Here is a 21,681-nt window from a genome sequence, read left to right as displayed (position 1 = left end):
CAGAAACAGGGCAGGGGAGCAGGAACTGAGACTTGGGCGCAGGAACTGGGAGTAGGGAGCAGGAAAAAAACTGGGACAAGCCAGATTATAGGCAAGGGCCTTTAATAAGTACTGGACTCAATACAGAACAGAAACAGATGTATGGGCATGGGCATAAGGAGTCAGAACACAAAACAAAGGCAAGGGAGGAACAGGAAAAATTAAACTCTAAGGACAGAGGACAGGAGCAACAAGGAGACAGACAGAGGAACCCCAGAGCAGACAGAAAACAGAAGCACACCTGGTGGACAGATAAAGGAACTACGGCTGGGAGCAGGATGTCTAGGAGACACTGACATTACTCCCGCCTCTCTAGCATTCTCCAGACGATCCTCCAGGCTCTTCCTAGAGACCTTGACAAAAGGCAGACTCAGGGTGACCCACCTCTGGTGGTTTGTTGATGGGCAAATAACTTGTCCCCACTGCTACGGTGCTAGAACAAGTAACCGGTACATCAGGCATTGCAAGGAGCTTCCTGATGGGTGCGTTTAACTTAATCGCAGGGGCATAGACATCAGGAATGGGTGCATCAGGCTCTCCATATGAGTCAGTGGGGATATTGAGTTCACTTTCGTGGTCTCTTTCTATGACCAACATATCTATTTTAATTTTGGAATATCTTTCTCCAACATCATCTTTTCAGACTCTAATTTAGCACTAAATGTCTGTTCCTTGTAACCCTTGCTCAGGTCTTGCAAGGCCTCTGCCACCTTGCTTTTGAATTCTGTCTGATGTCCGGAATCTGTTTCTACTGACACAGAGCAAGGCTTAAATCAGTTTCCTTTTTATAATTTCTGACCTGCAGCTGCCGGTACTCCTCCTGGACTTGTCCTGCTCTTGGCTTTCTCGTGGGCTAGGTGGTCCAGTAATTTGCAGGCATTGTCCATTTTGACCTCATAATGCAGTGTCAGGCCGGCCACTTGACTAATGGACACCTCCTCTCTCTCTTGCTTTTTGATGAGCTGTATCTTGAGCTCAGCGATCTTCGTCTGCAGCACTGTGAGTTGCTGGAATGTGTGTTCAGCTGCCAGCTTTATCTCTTCCACTTCTAGGCTTTGCTGCAAGTTCCACTCCTCAGCCAGAGATCCCTGTTTGAGTGCATCCTAAAATTCTCCTCTCAGGGCCTTCATCTCTTCACTGTGCTCTCCATGCATCCTTTATTACATTTTGGAGCTCGGCCAATTCCTTCGCTAGGGTCCCTGCAGCTTGCCTTTTCCAGGTGTCTTTCTCCTGGGTGTACTGAACTGTTGGGAATGGAGCAGTGTCTCTGCTCCTCTAGCTCTTGCTTCATTTTCTGGACCACCTCGTGCTCCCTCTCATACAGAGTTACCTGGCCTCTAAGCTCCTCCTCCAGTGAGGCTCTGGTTGTGCTCAGTGTGGCTTTCAGCTCCTCATGCTGCTCTCTGGGGGGACACTTGGTACTCAAATGCTCTTGCAGCATTTTTACTTTGTTAGCAGTCTGGATACTTTCTACCAGCAGAACTCTCTGCTTCTCCTCAGCATCCACCCGTTTCTCTTTGGCGCCCAGCAGACTCGTACGCAGTTCTTGCAGCTGGCTCTGCAGCATATTTTCTGCTTGTGTGCACTGCTCCAGGGAGACACGTTCTTCTTGCAGCCCTCTCTGCATTCTGCAGTGCTGTCTGTATGTCTAACTTCTCCTGAGCCAATTGTTTCTTTACCCTTTTGGCTTGGTGAAGCTTCTCAGTCTCTCCATTGACCTGACTAGTCAGATTCATAACCTCTTCTTTTGAGTTTATATTCTCTTTCTTTAATGACTTTATGTCCCTTAGGACCGTCTCATAGGCATCCCTCACTCTACACAGCTCTGTGTCTAGACAGTAGCCTTCCTGGCGAGAGCGTTCCAGCTCGGTACTAAGCCTGTGAACTTCTGTCTGAGATGCTTCCAGCGCTGCACCAACTTGATCCATGAAACTCTGGTCCTGGGCAGAATCAGCATAGGCCTCCTCTAGCTTACTTGACAAGATCCCCCTGTCACTCTCCAACTGACCCTTTTCTTTTTCCAAGGCACCCTCTGCTTTTTCCAGTGCCAATTGCATCCTTGACTTTTCTTCTATCAATAGTCTCTTCTCCTCTTCTAATTCATTGAGTCTTTTATCTCCTTCACTGATTTGGACAAAGAAGTTCTTGCTCATTTGGTTTAAATATATAGAGAGAAACCTGCATATAGTGGATACTGCAGATATTACCCTGCTCAAACTTATATAGAGGGAGAAGAGAACAAAACAGTAAGGGGAGGGTGGTGCTCACAGGGAATGGGGTATTGACAAATTGGAGAAAGAAAGAATCCCTATATTGTGGCACTTAGAGAAAAATCACCTAGTTAAAACTTAATATTTATTAGATAATTTAAAATAAAACTGTTTGGAAAAACCATAGATGCAGGACAAAAAGCTAGATAAAATTAATTAAAAGAACGGAGAGGTGTGGTGAGGGTATTAATAGAGCAATATTCTGTATATATGTATGGTTGCTTCACATCAGCAACCAATTATACTTAACCAGGCTTCACCTTAAAGTTAAACTAACATCTCTCTACCAGTGACATGTTCTACTGAGATTGTGTATAATATACCCTATCCATTCTTCATCCTACATGATTGGTTACAAGGGATCTGAGATATAATAGTATCTTAACTACACCTACTCATTCATGATACAGATAGACTACCCATACACAATTAAAAGGTTAAATTAAGTTTAATAAGCAGATATATACAGAATATTGCTCTATTTATACCCTCACCACACCTCTCCGTTCTTTTAATTTATTTTATCTAGCTTTTTGTCCTGCATCTATGGTTTTTCCAAACAGTTTTATTTTAAATTATCTAATAAATATTAAGTTTTAAGTAGGGTGATTTTTCTCTAAGTGCCACAATATAGGGTTTCTTTCTTTCTCCAATTTGTCATTTGGTTTAGTTTCAAACCGACTATTTAACCCTACGAAGGTCTCTCTCACAGAACGTATCTCTGTCTTTAAGTAGCAACTCTCCTTCTGAGAGGTCCCCAGCTCTGTACCAAGCGTGTGAAACTCCTTTTTAAAAGCATCAAGCTCTGTAGTATGCCTGTCAATTATCTTCAGAGAGTTCTCCAGTGTTTTAATGTGATCAACGCAGCTCTGGTCCAGGGAAGCATCAGTGTATGCCTTCTGCAACTTACTTGACATGATAACCAGGTCACTCTTCAACTGATGGTTCTCTTTCTCCTTTAATACACATTTAGCAATCGCTGTGGATAGACACTTCTGTAATGCAGCCTTGGCCTCTTGCTCTTTATTTAGTTGTCCATAGAGGCAATCTATCTCATTCCCTGCAGATTGAGGTGCTTGGGTTAGGGCTCTTTTACCTTGGTTAAACGCATCTTCTTTCTTTTCCACTATTCCTGGGATGATTCTGTGAGTCGCCTTAGGCTGCAGCATATCTCTGTTCTCTTATAACGCAGGTTTTCTTGATGTTGAAGGGTCATCCTTAATTCTTCTGTAACTTCCACTGTAACACCTCCTTTCTTCTTTTTCTTTCTCTTTACTTTGAGAAGCTCTGAAGAATCAGTGGTACTGTGTTCACTCTCCACTGTGCTCAGCCAGAGCACAATGATTTAGCCTATTGCTAGTGATTAAAGTGGGCACGTTTGGCTTAGAGTTTCTTGAGAGCTGGGAACGGAAGTATAGATATTCTGATCTGTGTTAGTAAATGTGTGTCGTTCTCTTGGTTTTGGTTGATTCTGGTTAATAGAGCAGCGGGACACTCTCAGTAGATGGGATTTTTGTGTCCATTTGGTGTATATTATCACATTAACCCTTTACGCTGGAGGGCTGTTTGTCCTGTATATAAGGGCCCGCCCCCACCAGTTCTGTTACACTCCATATGATTGAGTAACTATGCTGACTTGGATTTAATAGCAATGGGAGTAATTATGTTTAGGGCTAGTGGACGTGGGTGTAAAAAAGGTATTTGGTGTGATCGTAGTGTCTCTCCTAACTAAGAGAGCTAATACACTAACCTGCCTATAAAGTGCCTTTCTGCTGATTTAAATTCACGGGGTGTCCGTGTGTGCAGCCGCTGCACGAGTGGAATGCAGCAATTAGCTGGCAGATGGCTGGTACAGTAGATGATAGTACAGAACAGGGAGTTAGGATGTATGATAATACAGGTGCATCAGTGGTATGCCGGCATGGAATCTCCCTTGTGCATCCACCGCACGAGTGAGATGCCGAGATGGGCTGGCATGCAGAAGATGAATAGTGATACCAGGGATGGGGGGGAGAAAAGGAGGGGTGGTGCGGAGCAGTGGAAGCACTATAACTAACCGGATCAGTACTGGATATATTACAGCTAGCCCCGAGACAAGTTAGTTGAGGAGAGGGAACAAAAGCTGTTTCTGTGGACAGGTTGACAGACCGAGGGAGAACCAAAAGGACCAGTAGACTGCTGCTGGCGTGGACCCGACATACGTTCCTCTGTATGTGACAGCTTCTTACGGGCAGCTATAGAATTCTGACCATTTACCCCCTAATTTTCTGTGATAACTTTATCCCTTTCCCCAACCCTACAATGTGACAATAGTCATTATATTATGAATCTGTCCAGTGGTCAGTGGCACTTTTATTTGATTATTGGTTTATAAGGAAGCAGCTTCCAGGATAAGTCAAGTCCTTTCTTCAGATCCATGGACCTCTGACCTGGAACAAAGGCATATTGTACAGAGGGTCAAGAGAGTCCCCTCTCTCTCTAGAGATCATGAAGAGCTGCAGATAGGATCACATCAAGTGATTTACTGTATCTCATAATAAAGCAAAATGTATAATAAATAATAAGAGTTAAATTCTTACCCCGAATCGTGATATTCTGTTTCCCTGAGTTCCTGTACAACAGAAAAACGCATAAATGTGAGATTATTTATCCATTTTATACTAGCTCAGAACAGAGAACAAAGGATGCTATTGCGTTAAGATACAATATGTGATTTGGTACTAGCTCTCTTGACTGTTCTCACCAGAGGGGTAACAAGGTTGCTGCTAACCGCCGCAATGCAGGAGGGACAAGTACGCTGAGCTGCTGCTACATCAGGCTGCTGGGTAAACGGGGCCTCAATTTGCTACGAGAGCGCAGGTCCCGGATTATGCCAATGATTACCCCCTTCTGCTGGTGAACAGCATACGCGTCGTGTGACCCGAGCTCCACTGACATGGGATCAGACTCGGAGGCTTCCCTGCATCACACTAAAGGTCAAATTCTTTAAGGGGGGGGGGGATTTAGCATGAGGAGAAGAGGGGGATTGAGTATCAAGAGAGGGGAAACTTGAGTGTCAGGATAGGGGGATTAGTGAGGAGCAGGAGGATTGGGTGTAAGGATTAGGTACGCCAACATGGGGGTCTGCCGGGGTTGGCGTCCCGGGCCCGGTGAGTCAGGCTGGCGCTGCAAATTTGCCCCGACTTCTAGACAGTCCCTGCTGCCAGTCACGCCCGGGCCCCGGCTCTCAGCTGCCTGTAAATTTCTTCCTCTCTATACCCCAGGCCGCCTAGCTTCCACTGCCGGGCGTGAAGGGGCTCCCTGACGTTGGCGCACCGGAAGTAAGCTTGGCCACGCTCTGACATCAGAGAGCCCCATCGCGCACCAGAAGTGGAAGCTCGGCGGCGTGGGACAGAGAAAGGAAGAGGCTTACAGGAAGCTGAGAGTCAGGGCTTGGCAACCATTGGCAGCAGGGCCTGGCCAAAGGTCGGGGCAAATTTGCAGCACTGGCTGGGCCCCCTCAGATTCTAATATATGTATTAGGGGGCTTGTGTTATTTTTATATGTATTGGGGGGTTTGTGAAAATTTTTATATGTATTGGGGAGGGTTGCTTTTTATATGTAATTTTTTAATGTATTGGGGTATTTTTTTAGATGCATTGGGATAGTAACGCGCCCTCCCCAGCCAGGCTACTCAGTCCCCCACCCTGGGACATAAGCCTCCGGAACCTCAGCCATCCACCAATGGCCATACCGGCATCTTCGGCCCCCCCAGGCCCTAACGGCATCCTTTGCCCCTCCCACCCCCCAGGCCCTACCGGAATCCTTTGCCCCCCCCTCACCCCCAGCCTCTACCAGAATCCTTTGCCCCACCCCGACCCCCCAGGCCCTACTGGAATCCTTTGCCCCTAATCCCCATGCACTACCTGCATCCTCCACCCCCCCACCCACCGGCATCCTCCGCGGGCGGTCTGCAGCAGGCTGTAGTGGCACCTGGGCCTTAACACACCCTCCTCCGCCACGCCCCCACCCCAGCCGGTTGAAGCCTCCCGAGTCGTCGTCTCCCCGTTACATAGTTACATAGTTACATAGTAGATGAGGTTGAAAAAAGACGTACGCCATCAAGTTCAACCTATGCTAAATTTAGATACTTTATCCTATATCTATACTTAATTATTGATCCAGAGGAAGGCAAACAAAAAACCCCAGAGTCATATCATCCAATGATATCTCATAGGGGGAAAAATAAATTCCTTCCTGACTCCAAGAATTGGCAATCGGATTAATCCCTGGATCAACATCCTTCCCATGTATACTTATTTGGTATATCCCTGTATACCTTTCCTTTCTTAAAAGATGTCCAACCTTTTTTTGAACAAATCTATTGTATCTGCCATCACAGTCTCCATGGGGAATGAATCCCACATTGTAACTGCCCTTACTGTAAAGAACCCTTTCCTTTGTTGCTGGTGAAATCTCCTTTCCTCCAACCTTAAGGGATGGCCCCGAGAGAGTGGTCATCCCTTCCCTCGTCCGGCCGCTCCGCTTCAAATCTCCTCCAATCCTTTACTGTTTCTGTTATGGTGCAAGGGATTCTATTCTGAGTCTTTCTAGTGAATTATCCAGGGTTCCCAGATTTTATAAAACCCTTCGGTAGATCGTTTTAAAAAAGACGTAAGTTTTTCCATCATCATTACCTCATTGAGTCTATTTTTCACCTGGTGCTTTGTGGGGGGCGCTGTCTTCTTCCAGGAGTATGCTACTGAGCATCTTGCTGCTGTCAGAATAAAGGAGATTAATTTCCATACTGGGCTATCAATCTCCTCTATCGGTCTGCCCAGTATGAAGGTCAGTGGATCCAAAGGGATTGTGAGACCTGTGATCTCTTTTATTAAATCTTGGATTATAAGCCAGTATTTTTGAATCTCTGGACATAGCCACCAGATATGGGCCATGTCCCCTCTATGTCCACAGCCTCTCCAGCATAGATCCAATGCCAGAGGGTAGATTTGCTTTAGTCTCACTGGGGTAAGATACCAGTGATACATTATTTTGTAAACATTCTCCTTCACTGTGGTACATATGGATGTTCCTGAGGCCGCGTCCCATATGTCTTCCCAGTCCTCCCGGTCTATAACTATGTTCAATTCCGCTGCCCACTTGAGCATATAGTCGTGTGCGGTTGGATTAGCCGGATTCTCCATGCCAGCATATATTTGTGTTATTAGACCTTTTTGATGTGCTCCGTCCTGGCACAGTTTCTAGAATTTTGTGGGAGGGGAAAATTTCAATGTTGGTGACATTTTTTGTAGGAAGTGTCGAATTTGGAGAAATTTGAATGTATCTAGGTGAGGTACCTTCAATTTAGTGCTTAATTCTTGGAGACTCAGGAACTGTCCATCGCTCAGCAGATCCGCGATCACCCTGACCCCAATGATTTCAATATGTCGAATTGTTTAGTCTCGCATCCTGGAGGGAATTTTGGATTGTTGAATAGTGGGGTTAGCTGTGAACTGAGGGAGGAGAGCTGGTATTTAATTTTCGTTTTTGTCCATATATCCCAAGTGTGTCTCATCGCTCCCAGTTCGAATTTAGGCGCCATATCAGTGCCCCTGTCACCGCACCAAAAATAAGCTGGCAGGGAAGGCGTTCTGGAGTATTGAAATTCAATTGCTAGCCAACAGAGCTGGTCTGGGTCCGAGTTCCACATGACCGCCTGTCTTAATTGGGCTGCCTGATAATATTTAACTATGTCTGGGACCCCCAATCCTCCTTTTGTCCTGGGCGCCATAAGAACCGACCTAGATACCCTGGGTCTCTTGACTTGCCAGATAAATTGGAAAATTTTGTTCTGGATAGTTTTTAGTTCAGAGCCAGGAATATGGATCGGGAGTGTCTGGAAGAAGTATAGTAATCTAGGTAGTATATTCATTTTTACTGAGATCATCCTCCCGATCCATGAGATCTGGTAGTTTTCCCAATTATCCAGGTCTTTTTTAATTTTCTTAAAGAGGTTTGGATAGTTATTTTGGTAGAGAGAGCCGTAGTTCTTTGATACATGTACTCCCAGGTATTTGATGTATGAAGGGCTCCACTTATAATTAAAGTTTTGTTTCAATGTCTGCATCTCTGGCTCTGATAAATTTAGGTTGAGGGCTTCTGATTTGTCACTATTGATTTTATAACCTGATATTTTACCAAATTCTCTTAATTCCTTGTGGAGATTGGGGAGAGAGATCTGGGGTTGTGTTAACGTTAGGATAACATGATCTGCGAATAACGAGACTTTATAGTTTTTTACGCCAATCTGTACCCTCTGTATGTTTATGTTGTCTCGTATTTTAGACGCCAAAGGTTCAATTGTTAAGGTGAACAGGAGGGGAGATAGGGGGCAACCCTGTCTTGTTCCATTTGTTATACTGACTTTCTTAGCGGATCCGCCCGGGAATTTCACCACCGCAGTTGGGCTGCGATATAGCGCTCGGACCCCCTCTAGGTATTCCTCTTTGAAGCCGAATTTCTGCATTGTTTTGTCAAGAAATAGCCAATCGATTCTGTCGAACGCCTTCTCTGCATCTAAGCTTAACAAAACCGCTTTGGTAGCTCTGAGGTGGGCATGATCAACGATATTGATAATTTTGCGGGTGTTATCTGAGGCTTGTCTGCCTGAGACAAACCCCACCTGGTCGTTGTGTATTAATCTCGGTAATATCGGATTCAGTCTATTTGCCAGGATTTTGCTGTAAAGCTTAAGATCGTTGTTTAGTAGAGAGATTGGTCGGTAACTTCCACAGAGCAATGGGTCCCTACCCTCTTTGTGGGTTATGGCTAGGTTGGCCTGTGTCATTGATGGGGGGATTGGGTTGCCCCCCATGAATGAGTTAAATAAACAAAGCAGGTGCTTAGACAGAATCGTGGAGAACCTTTTATAGTAGACGTTAGAGAAGCCATCGGGGCCAGGGGCTTTCGAGATTTGTAATGTTTTTATTGCGGCCGCCAACTCTTCTTGGGTGATCTTTGCATTGAGGAACAGATTTTCCTCCTCTGTCAATGTGGGCAGGAGGCAATCCGATAGGTAATTACTAATGGGTTCCGAGGTGGGTATCCCCGCCTTGTCTCCCTCGGCCTTAAGGTTATATAATTTGGTATAGAATGCGGTAAATTCTTCCGCTATTTTCTGCTCATTATAGATTATTTCCGCCGATCCACTCTTTATCGCAGTGATCTGGGAGCGTTTCTGTATACCTCTAAGTTTGCTAGCTAAAAGTCTGTCGGCCTTGTTGCCCTTGTCATAATATTTCTGGTTAGTCCATGTGAGGGCTTTTTCCACATCTTCTATTTGGGACTGTTTTAATTCATTTCTGGCTGCGGTCAAGGTTTTGTAGATTTTTTTTGAGGGGTTGGCTTTATGCTACTGTTCCAGCTTTGTAATTTTATTTGTCAGTTCCATTATTAGTTTTACCTTGACCATCTTTCTGTGGAATGCAATTGATATAAAAGTTCCCCTGATTGCTGTCTTATGGGCTTCCCACAGAACCGCCGGTGAGTCGACTGTGCCTGCATTGAGAGCGAAGTACTCCCTAAGAGCTGCTTTAATTTCTTTTTCTACTGCCGGATGGTTCAGTAGGGAGTCGTTCAGCTTCCAAGTGTAGGAGGTCAATTTTTGAAATGAAGTTGACAGAGTGATTGTGATAGGGGCATGATCTGACCACGTAATGGGGCCTACTTCCGAATTGGTGGAGGCTTCCAGAACATTTTTGGTAGCAAAAAAATAGTCTATACGAGAGTATGATTGGTGTGGCGCCGAATAAAATGTGTAGTATCTTTGGCCCTGGTGGCGGATTCTCCAAATGTCCACTAAGGAGTAGTCCCTAGTAATTGCTTTAAATTGTCTCTCCATTTTCTGGGAGGATGCGCTTTGTGAGCGATTCAGAGTTGAGACTCTGTCCTCAGTGGAGTTTATCACCATATTAAAGTCCCCACCTATAATCAAAGAGGATAGATAGTTAGGATCAATCTTCTCTAGTACTGTTTTTAGGAATTCTGTTTGATTTTCATTTGGCGCATAGATGTTGACCAGGGCGATCGTCGTACCCACGAGCGAGCCATATACCATTAGAAATCTACCCTCTGGATCTGAAGTAGTTTTGGTAATATTGAATGGGGTTCCTTGTCTGAGTAGAATAGCTACTCCGCGCTTTTTACTGTTAAATGATGAGAAGAAGCTCGTAGGGAATACATTGCTAATTAATTTGGGCAGCTCTTGAGATGCAAAGTGCGTTTCCTTGAGGAAGATGATATCTCCCTTAGACCTTTTCAGCTCCTGGAGCGCTAGTCTTCTTTTTCTATTATTGTTCAAACCTTTCACATTCAGTGAAACCAGTTTCATTGCTGATTCACTAGCCATTTGGGTGCTGGAGTGTTGTCACTATTGGGATTGCGCCCTTCCCACCGGGTGGATCCTTATATCGTAAATCAAAGATCGTTTTTATCCCCTCTGGGGGTCGTTTTCTGTATGTGCGGTTCAGGTTGGCCTGACAAGGGGATGGGGTGGTGGGAGTGGGAAGGGGTGAGGGGAGGGAAGGGGAGAGGGGGGAAAGAGTCTGCTTGGACAGAATCAGCAGCAAGAGGTAAAGTAGGAGGAGGTCCACTATGGACCTCCAGTGGATACCGCCGGGGTTAGGTACCGGCATTTGGGCATATGGCCCTATGAGGGGAGGGATCCAGTGGTCCAGGGGGTGGGGGGGTGGGGGGGGGAGGGTGGGGGGGGAGGGAGGGAGGGGGGAGGAGGGGGGGGTGGAGGGAGGGGGTGTGGAGGGAGGGTGGAACGAGGGTGTGTGGAGGGAGGGGGGTGTGTGGAGGGAGGGGGGTGGAGGGAGGGAGGGGGCTGTGGGGGGAGTGGGGGTGGAGGGGGGAGGGAGGGGGGTGTGGGGGAGGAGATGGAGAGGATAGTATAGGAGGGGATGGGGAGCTAGGATAGTAGTAAGCTCAGAGTAACATAGTGAGAATATTGACAGGAACCGTATTGGGCTGATAAGCCGTTCTGTATCTATTGATCTGTATCGCCACCCTGGAGCTTAAGGAGGGGAGGGGGATTCATATTGGTAGACAGAAAACCACAAAGTAACATTTGGCAATGTTATTATCAGAATCATTGGCGAGTATTGATGACATCTTTTGTCGTTTGGTCTCCTTCGTAGACCTTGAATCAGGTGGGGTGAGGAAGGGTGAGGAAGGGGGTGGGAGGGGGTGGGAGGGTGGGAGGGGGTGGGAGGGTGGGGGGGTGGGAGGGGGGAGGGTGGGGGGGTGGAGGGGGAGGGTGGGGGGATTGGTGCGGGTGTGAGGAAGGGGGTGGGGAGCATTTAAGAGAGCATACATATTTACTCTAGTCATGTTTCATCCTAAGCAGTACATCTCCTGACATGTATCATCATTTTAACAATCATAAATCACTGCACTTTATACCTTTATTCGCTTACACTCGTTTTAGGCCTGCGCCCCAGTCTCATGCGGGCCCTGGCCCTTTCAGTGAATAACCTTGAGGTCAACTTATAGGGTATTTGTGACACATAGAGAGATGTATCACCAGTTTCTAAGCCCCTTCAGTGTTCAGGAGAAAGGGGGTTGATAGGGGGGTAGGGAGAACAGGGGGAGATGCAATATTGTTTGCTACATGTGGTGTTATTTGGTAGTATGGTGTAAGCTTCTCTCAGTTTAGGTAATCCATCGGGGAGGGAGGGGGAGTAAATGGCGGAAGTAATAAAGAGGGGAAGGGGGGTAAGGGGGAAAGGGAGGGGGGTAAGGGGGGTAAGGCGGGTGAGGAGGGGGGAGAGCGGGGGGAGGGATACGTATCATTTGTTATGGGATCTATGTCCCTTATGTATCTAGCTTAGATATTGGCTCTTCTAAGCGTTTCCCTGCGGATTGGATCTTGGCACTTATCCTCACTGGTAAAACACTTATGAAATATTAGAGAACATGAGAAAACAGTCCCAATATCACATTAACATCTTATCAACTTCAACAAATAATACTCGGTGGTAACCACAGCGGGGAAGTGGGCAAACAGGAATGTCAGTGTTAACTTATGTGCTGATGCTCCTTCAAACGTGGGAAGGGAAAGAGAACCGATCCCGTTCTCCAAACTGTGTCCCAGTCACGGGGTATTTATACCACGGCAGCCGCCGGGCTCAACCCTCTAGTCGGCAGGGTCTCTGTTATGCGGCCTCCTTCCGTAGGGGAGGGAAGGGGGGGGGGGTTGGTGTACTCACAGTTTGAGGATTCCTTAATCGGGTGTGGGGTCCCATTCCCTTTCTGGGCCCTCTTTGCTTGCTTAACCCTCCCCCCCTTGCAAAACAAGCCTGGAGGCTTCTGCATATGCGTGGGCCCACGCGGTCTTCTCTGCAGGGGTACCGATCCCCCCGGCTGCTACTCGCTCCCCTGGCCGCCCAGCCTGGGTCCCAGGTGAGCAGACTCCAGTAGGAGCATTGCGCTGCCGGCCGATTGCAGAGTCTCTGGGCCTGGAAGGCCGTGGTAACGGTCTGTTGCTGAGGAAGCCGCAAGACGCAGGACATCCAGGGCTGGGTTGCCCCATCCGAGGTACCATCCCCTCCTGCTCCGCTGTCGTCGCAATCCAGAGGTGAGTCAATTAGTGTGGGGACCGGGTGTCGGAGTTCAGTTTGCTGCTAGCTCATTTATTTCTGGTGGAGCGTTGATGCACCGCTCTTTTTGTGATGTCTGCAGGGCCGCCATCTGCGTCCCCTCTTTGCGTGGCTGTCAGGGTTGAGTTAGGCAGCCAAGCAGCTGGGGGAGATAGGCCCAGCGCTCAGGCGAAAGGGAGCATATCCTCCGGCCGTCGGATGGTGAGAAACTTGCCTCCATTATTTGCGGTAAGTTTAAATGGGAAGCCCCACCTGTATCTCACCTCATTTTCATGGAGAAACACAGTGAGGGGCTTCATCTCCCTTCTTCGGTTGACTGTGATGCGAGATAGATCGTTGAAAATCTGTATGGCCTCTTCTTGGAAGGTAATTGATGAGGAGCTTCTGCATGCTATGATGATCTTCTCTTTTGTCGTGTAGCTGTGCATTCTGACTATTATGTCACGTCTTCGGCCTAGATCATCTGATCGCGGGCCCAGGGTTCTGTGGACTCTGTCAATTTCGAGATCTTTTTCCTCTAGAGACGAACATATAGATGTGAAGAGTTCCGTGAGGTAAGGTCTGATTTGACCCGGGAGAACCCTTTCAGGGACATTGCGGATGCGCAAATTCTGCCTCCTGTCCCGGTTCTCCTGGTCATCTTGGCCCTCTTTTAGCAATTGGATTTCCTCTCCAAGGCAGATGATTTCCTCCTCGGCCTCGGTCTGTCGCTCGAGGGATTCTGCCAGCTTCCCCTCCAGGCCTGTTGTGCATTCCGTGAGGCCCTGCATGTCTTGTTTTCGCTCCGTTGCCACTGCTCTGAAATCCACTTGGAGTGAAGCCTGTAATTTCGTGTGCATGGACGCAATTAGGTCCTCCATGTAGGCTCTGGTTACAGGTTCCTCCGGTGCAGCTGTCTCTTTGGGCCGTGTTGATTTGCTCTGTGGGCCGCGTGCTCCGGCTCCATCTTGGGCTTCTGCAGAGTCCACGGGGCTTTTCTGCGGGGGGTGAAAAATACTTGGTAACCCCTTGATTTGCTGCTTTTTTCTGTTGTTTGGACATTCTCTCTGTGTTTCTCTTGCTGGGTAGCCGAAATGCGGTCGGGGAATGTTGGCGGGAGAGCGTTATATGTAGGTTTTATTCTGTTGGGTCAGTGGAGCTCTTTCCCTACATCACCATACCGGAGAACGTCACTGGAAACCCCTCTTTAGAACATTTTTAATGGGGCAAAGTCATTTTACCTTGTCAGTGTCTGCTGTGTTGCTCCTCTGCATGCGAGCCACTTTATTGCATTTATGCTTGGGTTTTCACGGTTATGCGGGCATTGCCTAGTGGCCGGGGCATGTGTAGCTGCTTTTGTTTTTTATTCTCCTGCCTCAGAAGACCCTGGACTAGGATTAGGCTGATTTTTTTTATGTTGTGGTGATTATTTATTTATGTTCCTGGGGGGAGATGTGCCTTTAAATCCAACCTGTGGCGGCCATCTTGGATTTGGCACACACACAGGTTGAAACGCAAGGAGCCAGACAGCTCCGATCCAGGCAGCAGGCTGCTCAGACCCCCTCCTTGCAGCGACGGTGCAGGCAGGTGGGAGGACGCACAGGGAGGCTGGGGGGAACAGCAGGGAAGGCTAATTGATTTTACTGCCGGCCGGGAGAGGTAAACCCAGCACTCAGCTACAGCTCAATGGCGGCCATTTTAGTTAGCCTCCAGCCGCACCAGAGCCCCGCGCCAGCACCGCAAGCCCCGCCGGTAGCCTCAGTCCCCCCCTCAAAATGGGGACACCGGAAGGTGGGGGGAAAGCAGGACCGCGGTGCAGGAAGGCATGCCCCAATGGACCGCCGGACGGGTGAAGTTATGCCCGGTACTCGGCTCCCTCACAGGGCAATGGCAGCCATTTAAGATGCCACCCAGCCACACCAGAGCCCCACGCCACAACCCGCTGAAAGTCTCCCGGCTATTCTCTCCAGTTAGCACAGGGGGAGTTAGACACAGGAAGGGGACACACTGCAGCACTCGTGGGGAAGGGCGATCAGGCACAGGAGGACCGAGGCCCAGGTGTGGGGACAGCTCGCAGCTCCGCAGCACCCGGGAGACCCAGAGGTAGAAGGGCGCCGAGTGACAGGGGGAGTGAGACTCCGACGGAGGGCAGGCCGCAGCACTCGGGAGGAAGGGCACCCAGGAGTAGGGAGACAAACTTGGCGGTTGACAGCTCTGCAGCACCCCAGAGACCCGTGGGAGGAAGGGTGCCCAGGCACGGGGAGAGAGATTTTCCTAATTTGGGTTGACAGGAGTGGGAGGCTGACCAGGCTCCAATTTAATTGTTTGAAGGGGGGTCGGGGGGACAGATCCGCATGTCAGCTCACCTGTTTATTCTCCTAGGCCTCAGTTAGGAGGAGGGGGGCAGAATCCAACTCACGTTTTTCAGCTCTCTTCTTATACCATTCTGCGCTGTGATAAAGTCAGATATGTTGTACTTGGCATCTGTATTTGGATGCCTGATTTTATGGTTTTATTGAATGTCTGTTTATCCGTATGATACTGCAAGGCCTCGTGTCTCTTCAGCCAAGGTCTACATGCAGCCACACCATCTAGGCCTCATAAGTGGATAATTTCCACAAATATAGTCCGATTTGTACAAATCTCAGTTTGTAGTGATCCCCAGCTCTAATACACTCTATATCTGTGTCTTTTTTGGTGATTAGAGTAACGATGCCCTGTGATGGATAAAGCTTGTGGTTTTGCTATCCGGGAGCTTAAGCACTACACGTTCATCTTGTCTGAGCTCCAAGCCACGCCCCTCAGACGCCTCTTTTCTAATGTAAATAAATCTAATTTAGCTAGCCTCCCGTCATAAGTTAGATTGTCCATCCCCTTTATTAATTTGGTGGCTCTTCTCTGCACTCTCTCTAGTTCCATAATGTATTTTCTTAGGATTGGTGCCAAAAATTATACTCCATATTCAAGGTGTGGTCTTACTAATGCTTTGTAAAGGGGCATAATTATGTTTACTTCCCTTCCATCCATTGCCTGTTTAATGCAAGATAAGATCTTGTTTGCCTTTGCAGCTACTGCATGACTTTGGGCACTATTGCTAAGCCTGCTGTCTACAAGCACTCCTAAATCCTTCTCCATCAAGGATTCCCCCAATATATCCCCGTTAAATTTGTAAGTCGCCTTTTTATTCTTGCATCCCAAATGCATAACCTTACATTTACACTGGCGACACACTTTATTCGAGCTCGGCTAGTCCCACGAATTCGGGTATACCCGGGTGTATTGTTTGTGACTGTTTTCTGCCCGAGTGCATTGAGGTATTTTTCAGGCAGGGATTGAAGCATTTTATTCCTGCTGGCTGCAATACTGCACAGTATATATATATATATACTGCATTACAATTCATGAATTTATGCCATCTGGTAGACACGCTAAGCATTGCAGCCTATTAAATCCTAATCATTATCATTTAACAGATCAGCCGCCCGTCAGCCAGGCATGAACCCAGGCTGGGAAGGCAAACGCAACGGGGCTTGTCAGAGGTGAGGAGCGGTGCATTCCAGGTACATACTGGGCATTTGCTCGAATAAAGTGTGTCGGTGCAGTAGCTGTATTACACCTCATCTGCCATTTACCTGCCCACGTTTCCAGACTCCCCAAGTCTTTCTGAATAGAAATTACATCCTGCTCTGATTCAATTACCTTACACAATTTAGTATCATCAGCAAAGATGGAGACTTTGCTCTCGATCCCAAACTCAAGGTCATTAATAAACAAGTTAAAAATCAGGGAGCAGATAAGATAATATTACAGGCTGAAAAAATCTTTAATGCATGCTTGCTAATGCAAGAAGCCTGACAGATAAAATGGGGGAGCTTGAATTAATAGCTGCAAGGGAGCAGTATGATATCATAGGCATTACTGAAACATGGTGGGATGAAACTCATGACTGGACAGTTAATTTAGAGGGTTATTCCCTTTTTCGGAAGGATCGAACAAATAGAAGGGGAGGTGGAGTATGTTTATATGTTAAACCGGATCTAAAACGTATTATAAGGGATGATGTTTAGGAAGGGAATGATGATAATGTGGATAGAAATTAGCAGTGGAGGTAAAAGTATTAAGAAAATGTTTGTGGGAATATGCTATAAACCACCAAATATCTGTGAGATTGAGGAAGCTAAAATACTTTTGCAAATGGAAAAGGCATCAAAACTGGGTCATGTTTGCATAATGGGGGATTTTAATTATCCAGACATAAACTGGGGCAATGAGATTAGCGTTATAACAAAAGGAAACAGGTTTTTGGGGGTGCTAAAAGACAATTATATGACCCAAATTATTGAGGAACCAACAAGGAGAGGGGCAATACTGGATTTGGTCATATCAAACAATGTAGAAGTAATAACAAATATTCAAGTCCTGGAACATTTGGGTAACAGTGATCATAACATGGTCTCATTTGAAATAAATTATCAAAAAATAGATTTCTTGGGTTCCACAAAGACCTTAAACTATAGAAAGGCAGATTTTAATAAACTGAGGTCTAATCTAGTAGTAATACAATGGGATGATGTTTTTTTGCAGGGAAAAATGTAGAAGATAAATGGGCAGTCTTTAAAACATTGTTAGAAAAGCACACTTATCTGTGTGTACCCATGGGTGATAAGTATAAAAGAAATAAGTCAAAACCAATGTGGCTAAATAAACAGATAGGGGAGGAAATGGACTAGAAGAGGAAGGTGTTTAGATTCTTTAAGTCAGAAGGGACGGAGACATCGTATCAGGATTATAAGGAATGTAACAAAAATTGCAAAAGGGAATCAAATTAGCAAAAATGGATAATGAAAAAAGGATTGCGATAAGGTCAACCCTAAAAAGTTCTTTAAGTACCCTAATAATAAAAAAATGAGAAAAGAAAATATAGGACCCTTTCAGTGTGAGATGGGTAGGTAGATTATTGGAGATAAGGAAAAAGCAGAGGCATTAAACACATTCTTTGCCTCTGTGTTTACCAGGGAAGAATCAAGTTTAATAGTAGTGCCACAGGAGGAAGCCACAACCTCCATATTAATGAACAATTGGTTAACTGAGGAAGAAGTTCATAAGCGACTTGAAAAAATTAAAGTAAATAAGGCACCTGGCCCCGATGGCATACATCCAAGAGTTCTCAAGGAGTTAAGCTCAGTAATAGCCAAACCATTATATTTAATATTCAAGGACTTCATTTCCACAGGCTCAGTACCACACGATTGGCGTAAAGCAGATGTGGTGCCTATATTTAAAAAGGGAGCTAGATCACAAACGGGAAATTACAGACCTGTAAGCCTGACTTCAATAGTAGGGAAACTATTTGAAGGTTTAATACGGGATAATATTCAGCAACACATAATGGAAAACAAAATTATTAGTAATAGTCAGCATGGATTTATGAAGGATAGATCTTGCCAAACTAACCTTATTTGTTTCTTTGAGGAGATAAGTAGGAATCTAGACCAGGGTAATGCAGTTGATGTGGTCTACTTAGATTTTGCAAAGGCTTTTGATTCGGTTTCACACAAGAGGTTGGTGTACAAAATAAAGAAAATTGGATTCAGTAATAATATATGCACCTGGATTGAAAACTGGTTAAAGGACAGACAACATAGGGTTGTCATAAATGGAACTTTTTCAGGTTGGGCTAAAGTCGTGATTGGAGTACCCCAGGGATCGGTACTGGGACCCCTGATTTTTAACTTGTTTATTAATGACCTTGAGGTTGGGATCGAGAGCAAAGTCTCCATCTTTGCTGATGATACTAAATTGTGTAAGGTAATAGAATCAGAGCAGGATGTAATTTCTCTTCAGATGGACTTGGAGAGACTGGAAACGTGGGCAGGTAAATGGCAGATGAGGTTTAATACAGCTAAATGTAAGGTTATGCATTTGGGATGCAAGAATAAAAAGGCGACTTACAAATTAAATGGAGATGGATTGGGGGAATTCTTGATGGAGATGGATTTAGGAGTGCTTGTAGACTGCAGGCTGCAGGCTTAGCAATAGTGCCCAATGTCATGCAGTAGCTGCAAAGGCAAACAAGATCTTATCTTGCATCAAACGGGCAAAGGATGGAAGGGAAGTAAACATAATTATGCCCCTTTACAAAGCACTAGTAAGACCACACCTTGAATATGGAGTACAATTTTGGGCACCAATCCTAAGAAAAGACATTGTGGAACTAGAGAGAGTGCAGACAAGAGCCACCAAATTAATAAAGGGGATGGACATTCTAACTTATGAGGAGAGGCTAGCTAAATTAGATTTATTTACATTAGAAAGAGGCGTCTAAGAGGGGATATGATAACTATATACAAATATATTCAGGGACAATACAAGGAGCTTTCAAAAGAACTATTCATCCCACGGGCAGTACAAAGGACTGTGGGCCATCCCTTAAGGTTGGAGGAAAGGAAATTACACCAGCAACAAAGGAAAGGGTTCTTTACAGTAAGGGCAGTAACAATGTGGAATTCATTACCCATGGAGACTGTTATGGCAGATACAATAGATTTGTTCAAAAAAAGGTTGGACATCTTTTTAGATGTGAAAGGTATACAGGGATATACCAAATAAGTATACATGGGAAGGATGTTGATCCAGGGATTAATCTGATTGCCAATTCTTGGGAGTCAGGAAGGAATACATTTTTCCTCTTAATGGGGTTTTTTGTTTGCCTTCCTCTGGATCAATAAGTAAGTATGGATATAGGATAAAGTATCTGTTGTCTAAATTTAGCATAGGTTGAACTTGATGGACCTACACTGGCGACACACTTTATTCGAGCTTGGCTAGTCCCACGAATTCGGGTATACCCGGGTGTATTGAGGTTTGTGACTGTTTTCTGCCCGAGTGCATTGAGTTATTTTCCAAGCAGGGATTGAAGCATTTTATTCCCGCTGGCTGCAATACTGCACAGTATATATATATATACTGCATTACAATTCATGAATTTATGCCATCTGGTAGACACGCGAAGCATTGCAGCCTATTAAATCCTAATCATTATCATTTAACAGATCAGCCGCCCATCAGCCAGGCATGAACCCAGGCTGGGAAGGCAAATGCAACGGGGCTTGTCAGAGGTGAGGAGTGGCGCATTCCAGGTATCTGCCAGGTACATACCGGGTATTTGCTCGAATAAAGTGTGTCGGTGCAGTATGTCTTTTTTCAACCTCATCTACTATGTAACTATGTAACTATTAATAGATGGATAGAAAATCCAAATTGATATATAGAGTCATCTCTACCAACCAGATACTCTGCTCTCTGAAAAGAGTATTGTTGGCATTGGAGCAATTAAATTGTAACAGCAGCCCAGACTTTTTGTTATAGCAGTACAGCAGATTTTGCAATAACTCTATTAGACTCATCACTACACTCCCATACCCTACATTTCCCAAACTCTCTTCCCCTCTAACAGTGAATCAAATGGAGAATAAAGAACATGAAGGAAACTGTGTAACTATAGACTCCAACAGTTTAGCAAAAGAAGGAAGAAACACCCAGAGCAGCAACAGCGTCAGAGTAAAAACTAACAGTACCAGGTACAGTAGATCGAGTAGAAAAAGCTTTATTTCGGAGAAACTGGAGATGGCAATCTCCATAACACATCTCCAAACTCTCTTCCCCTCTAACAGTGAATCAAATGGAGAATAAAGAACATGAAGCAAATTTTGTAACTATAGACTCCTACAAGTTTATACAGGCATACCCCGCATTAACATACGCAAGTGGTCCAGAGCATGTATGTAAAGCGAAAATGTACTTAAAGTGAAGCACTACATTTTTTCCCACTTATCGATGCATCTACTGTACTGCAATCGTCATATACAGTATGTGCATAACTGATGTAAATAACGCATTTGTAACAAGCACTATAGTCTCCCCGCTTGCGCACAGCTTCAGTACAGGTAGGGAGCCGGTATTGCAGTTCAGGACGTGCTGACAGGCCCATGCGAGAGCTTCTGTTTGCGTATTGGGTGATATGTCCTTACTCGCGAGTGTACTTAAAGTGAGTGTCCTTAAACGGGGTATGCCTGTACTGATATATAAGACTGTCTTTACTAACTAAACACTCCAAGGGGGAAATAAATACATTCTAGTAATTGCATTAGAGCAAGCATGTCAAACTCAAAGGCTAACACGGGCCAAATAAACAAGGTTTAAGTTTAGGTGGGCCGCAAAAAAACAAAAACTTCAATTTTCATACTGTAGAAACGTAGGTTTATTTCGAAAAGTACAGTATATAAAAAAGAACAAGAACAACGATAAAATTAATGTTTTCTTCCTGACACTTGGCATCTCTGACTCTCTCTCTCTGACTCTCTCAGTCGCTCTGACTCTCACTCTCTCTCTGACTCTCTTTCTCTCTGACTCTCTCTCTCTCTCTGACTCTCTCTCCCTCTCTCTGACTCTCTCTCCCTCTCTCTCTGACTCTCACTCCCTCTCTCTCTCCCTCTCTCTCTCTCCCTCTCTCTGACTCTCTCTCCCTCTCTCTGACTCTCTCTCCCTCTCTCCCTCTCTCTCCCCCTCTATCTCCCCCTCTCTCTCTCTCCCCCTCTCCGACTCTCTCCCCCTCTCCGACTCTCTCCCCCATTCTTCCCCTCTCAAACACTCTCCCCCTCTCAGACACTCTCCCCCTCTCAGACACTTTCCCCCTCTCAGACACACTCCCCCTCTCAGACACTCTCCCCCTCTCAGACACTCTCCCCCTCTCA

General features: G+C 45.8%; 1 protein-coding gene across 7 annotated transcripts in view; it reads right to left on the bottom strand.

Annotated features, from left to right (window-relative positions):
- Nucleotides 1-21,681, bottom strand: part of LOC142486593 (uncharacterized) — a 330,856-nt gene that overhangs the window by 154,763 nt on the left and 154,412 nt on the right. For all 7 annotated transcript variants that reach the window (XM_075585175.1, XM_075585174.1, XM_075585178.1 and 4 more), the window contains one exon: nucleotides 4,889-4,920. In XM_075585175.1, the coding sequence (XP_075441290.1) occupies nucleotides 4,889-4,920 (32 nt within the window). The remainder of the gene's footprint in view (nucleotides 1-4,888; nucleotides 4,921-21,681) is intronic.

The sequence above is a fragment of the Ascaphus truei genome, unplaced genomic scaffold (genome assembly GCF_040206685.1).
Source record: "Ascaphus truei isolate aAscTru1 unplaced genomic scaffold, aAscTru1.hap1 HAP1_SCAFFOLD_97, whole genome shotgun sequence".
NCBI lineage: Eukaryota > Metazoa > Chordata > Amphibia > Anura > Ascaphidae > Ascaphus > Ascaphus truei.
Note: the sequence above shows the minus strand (reverse complement) of the source record. Positions and strands in the feature narration are given on the sequence as shown.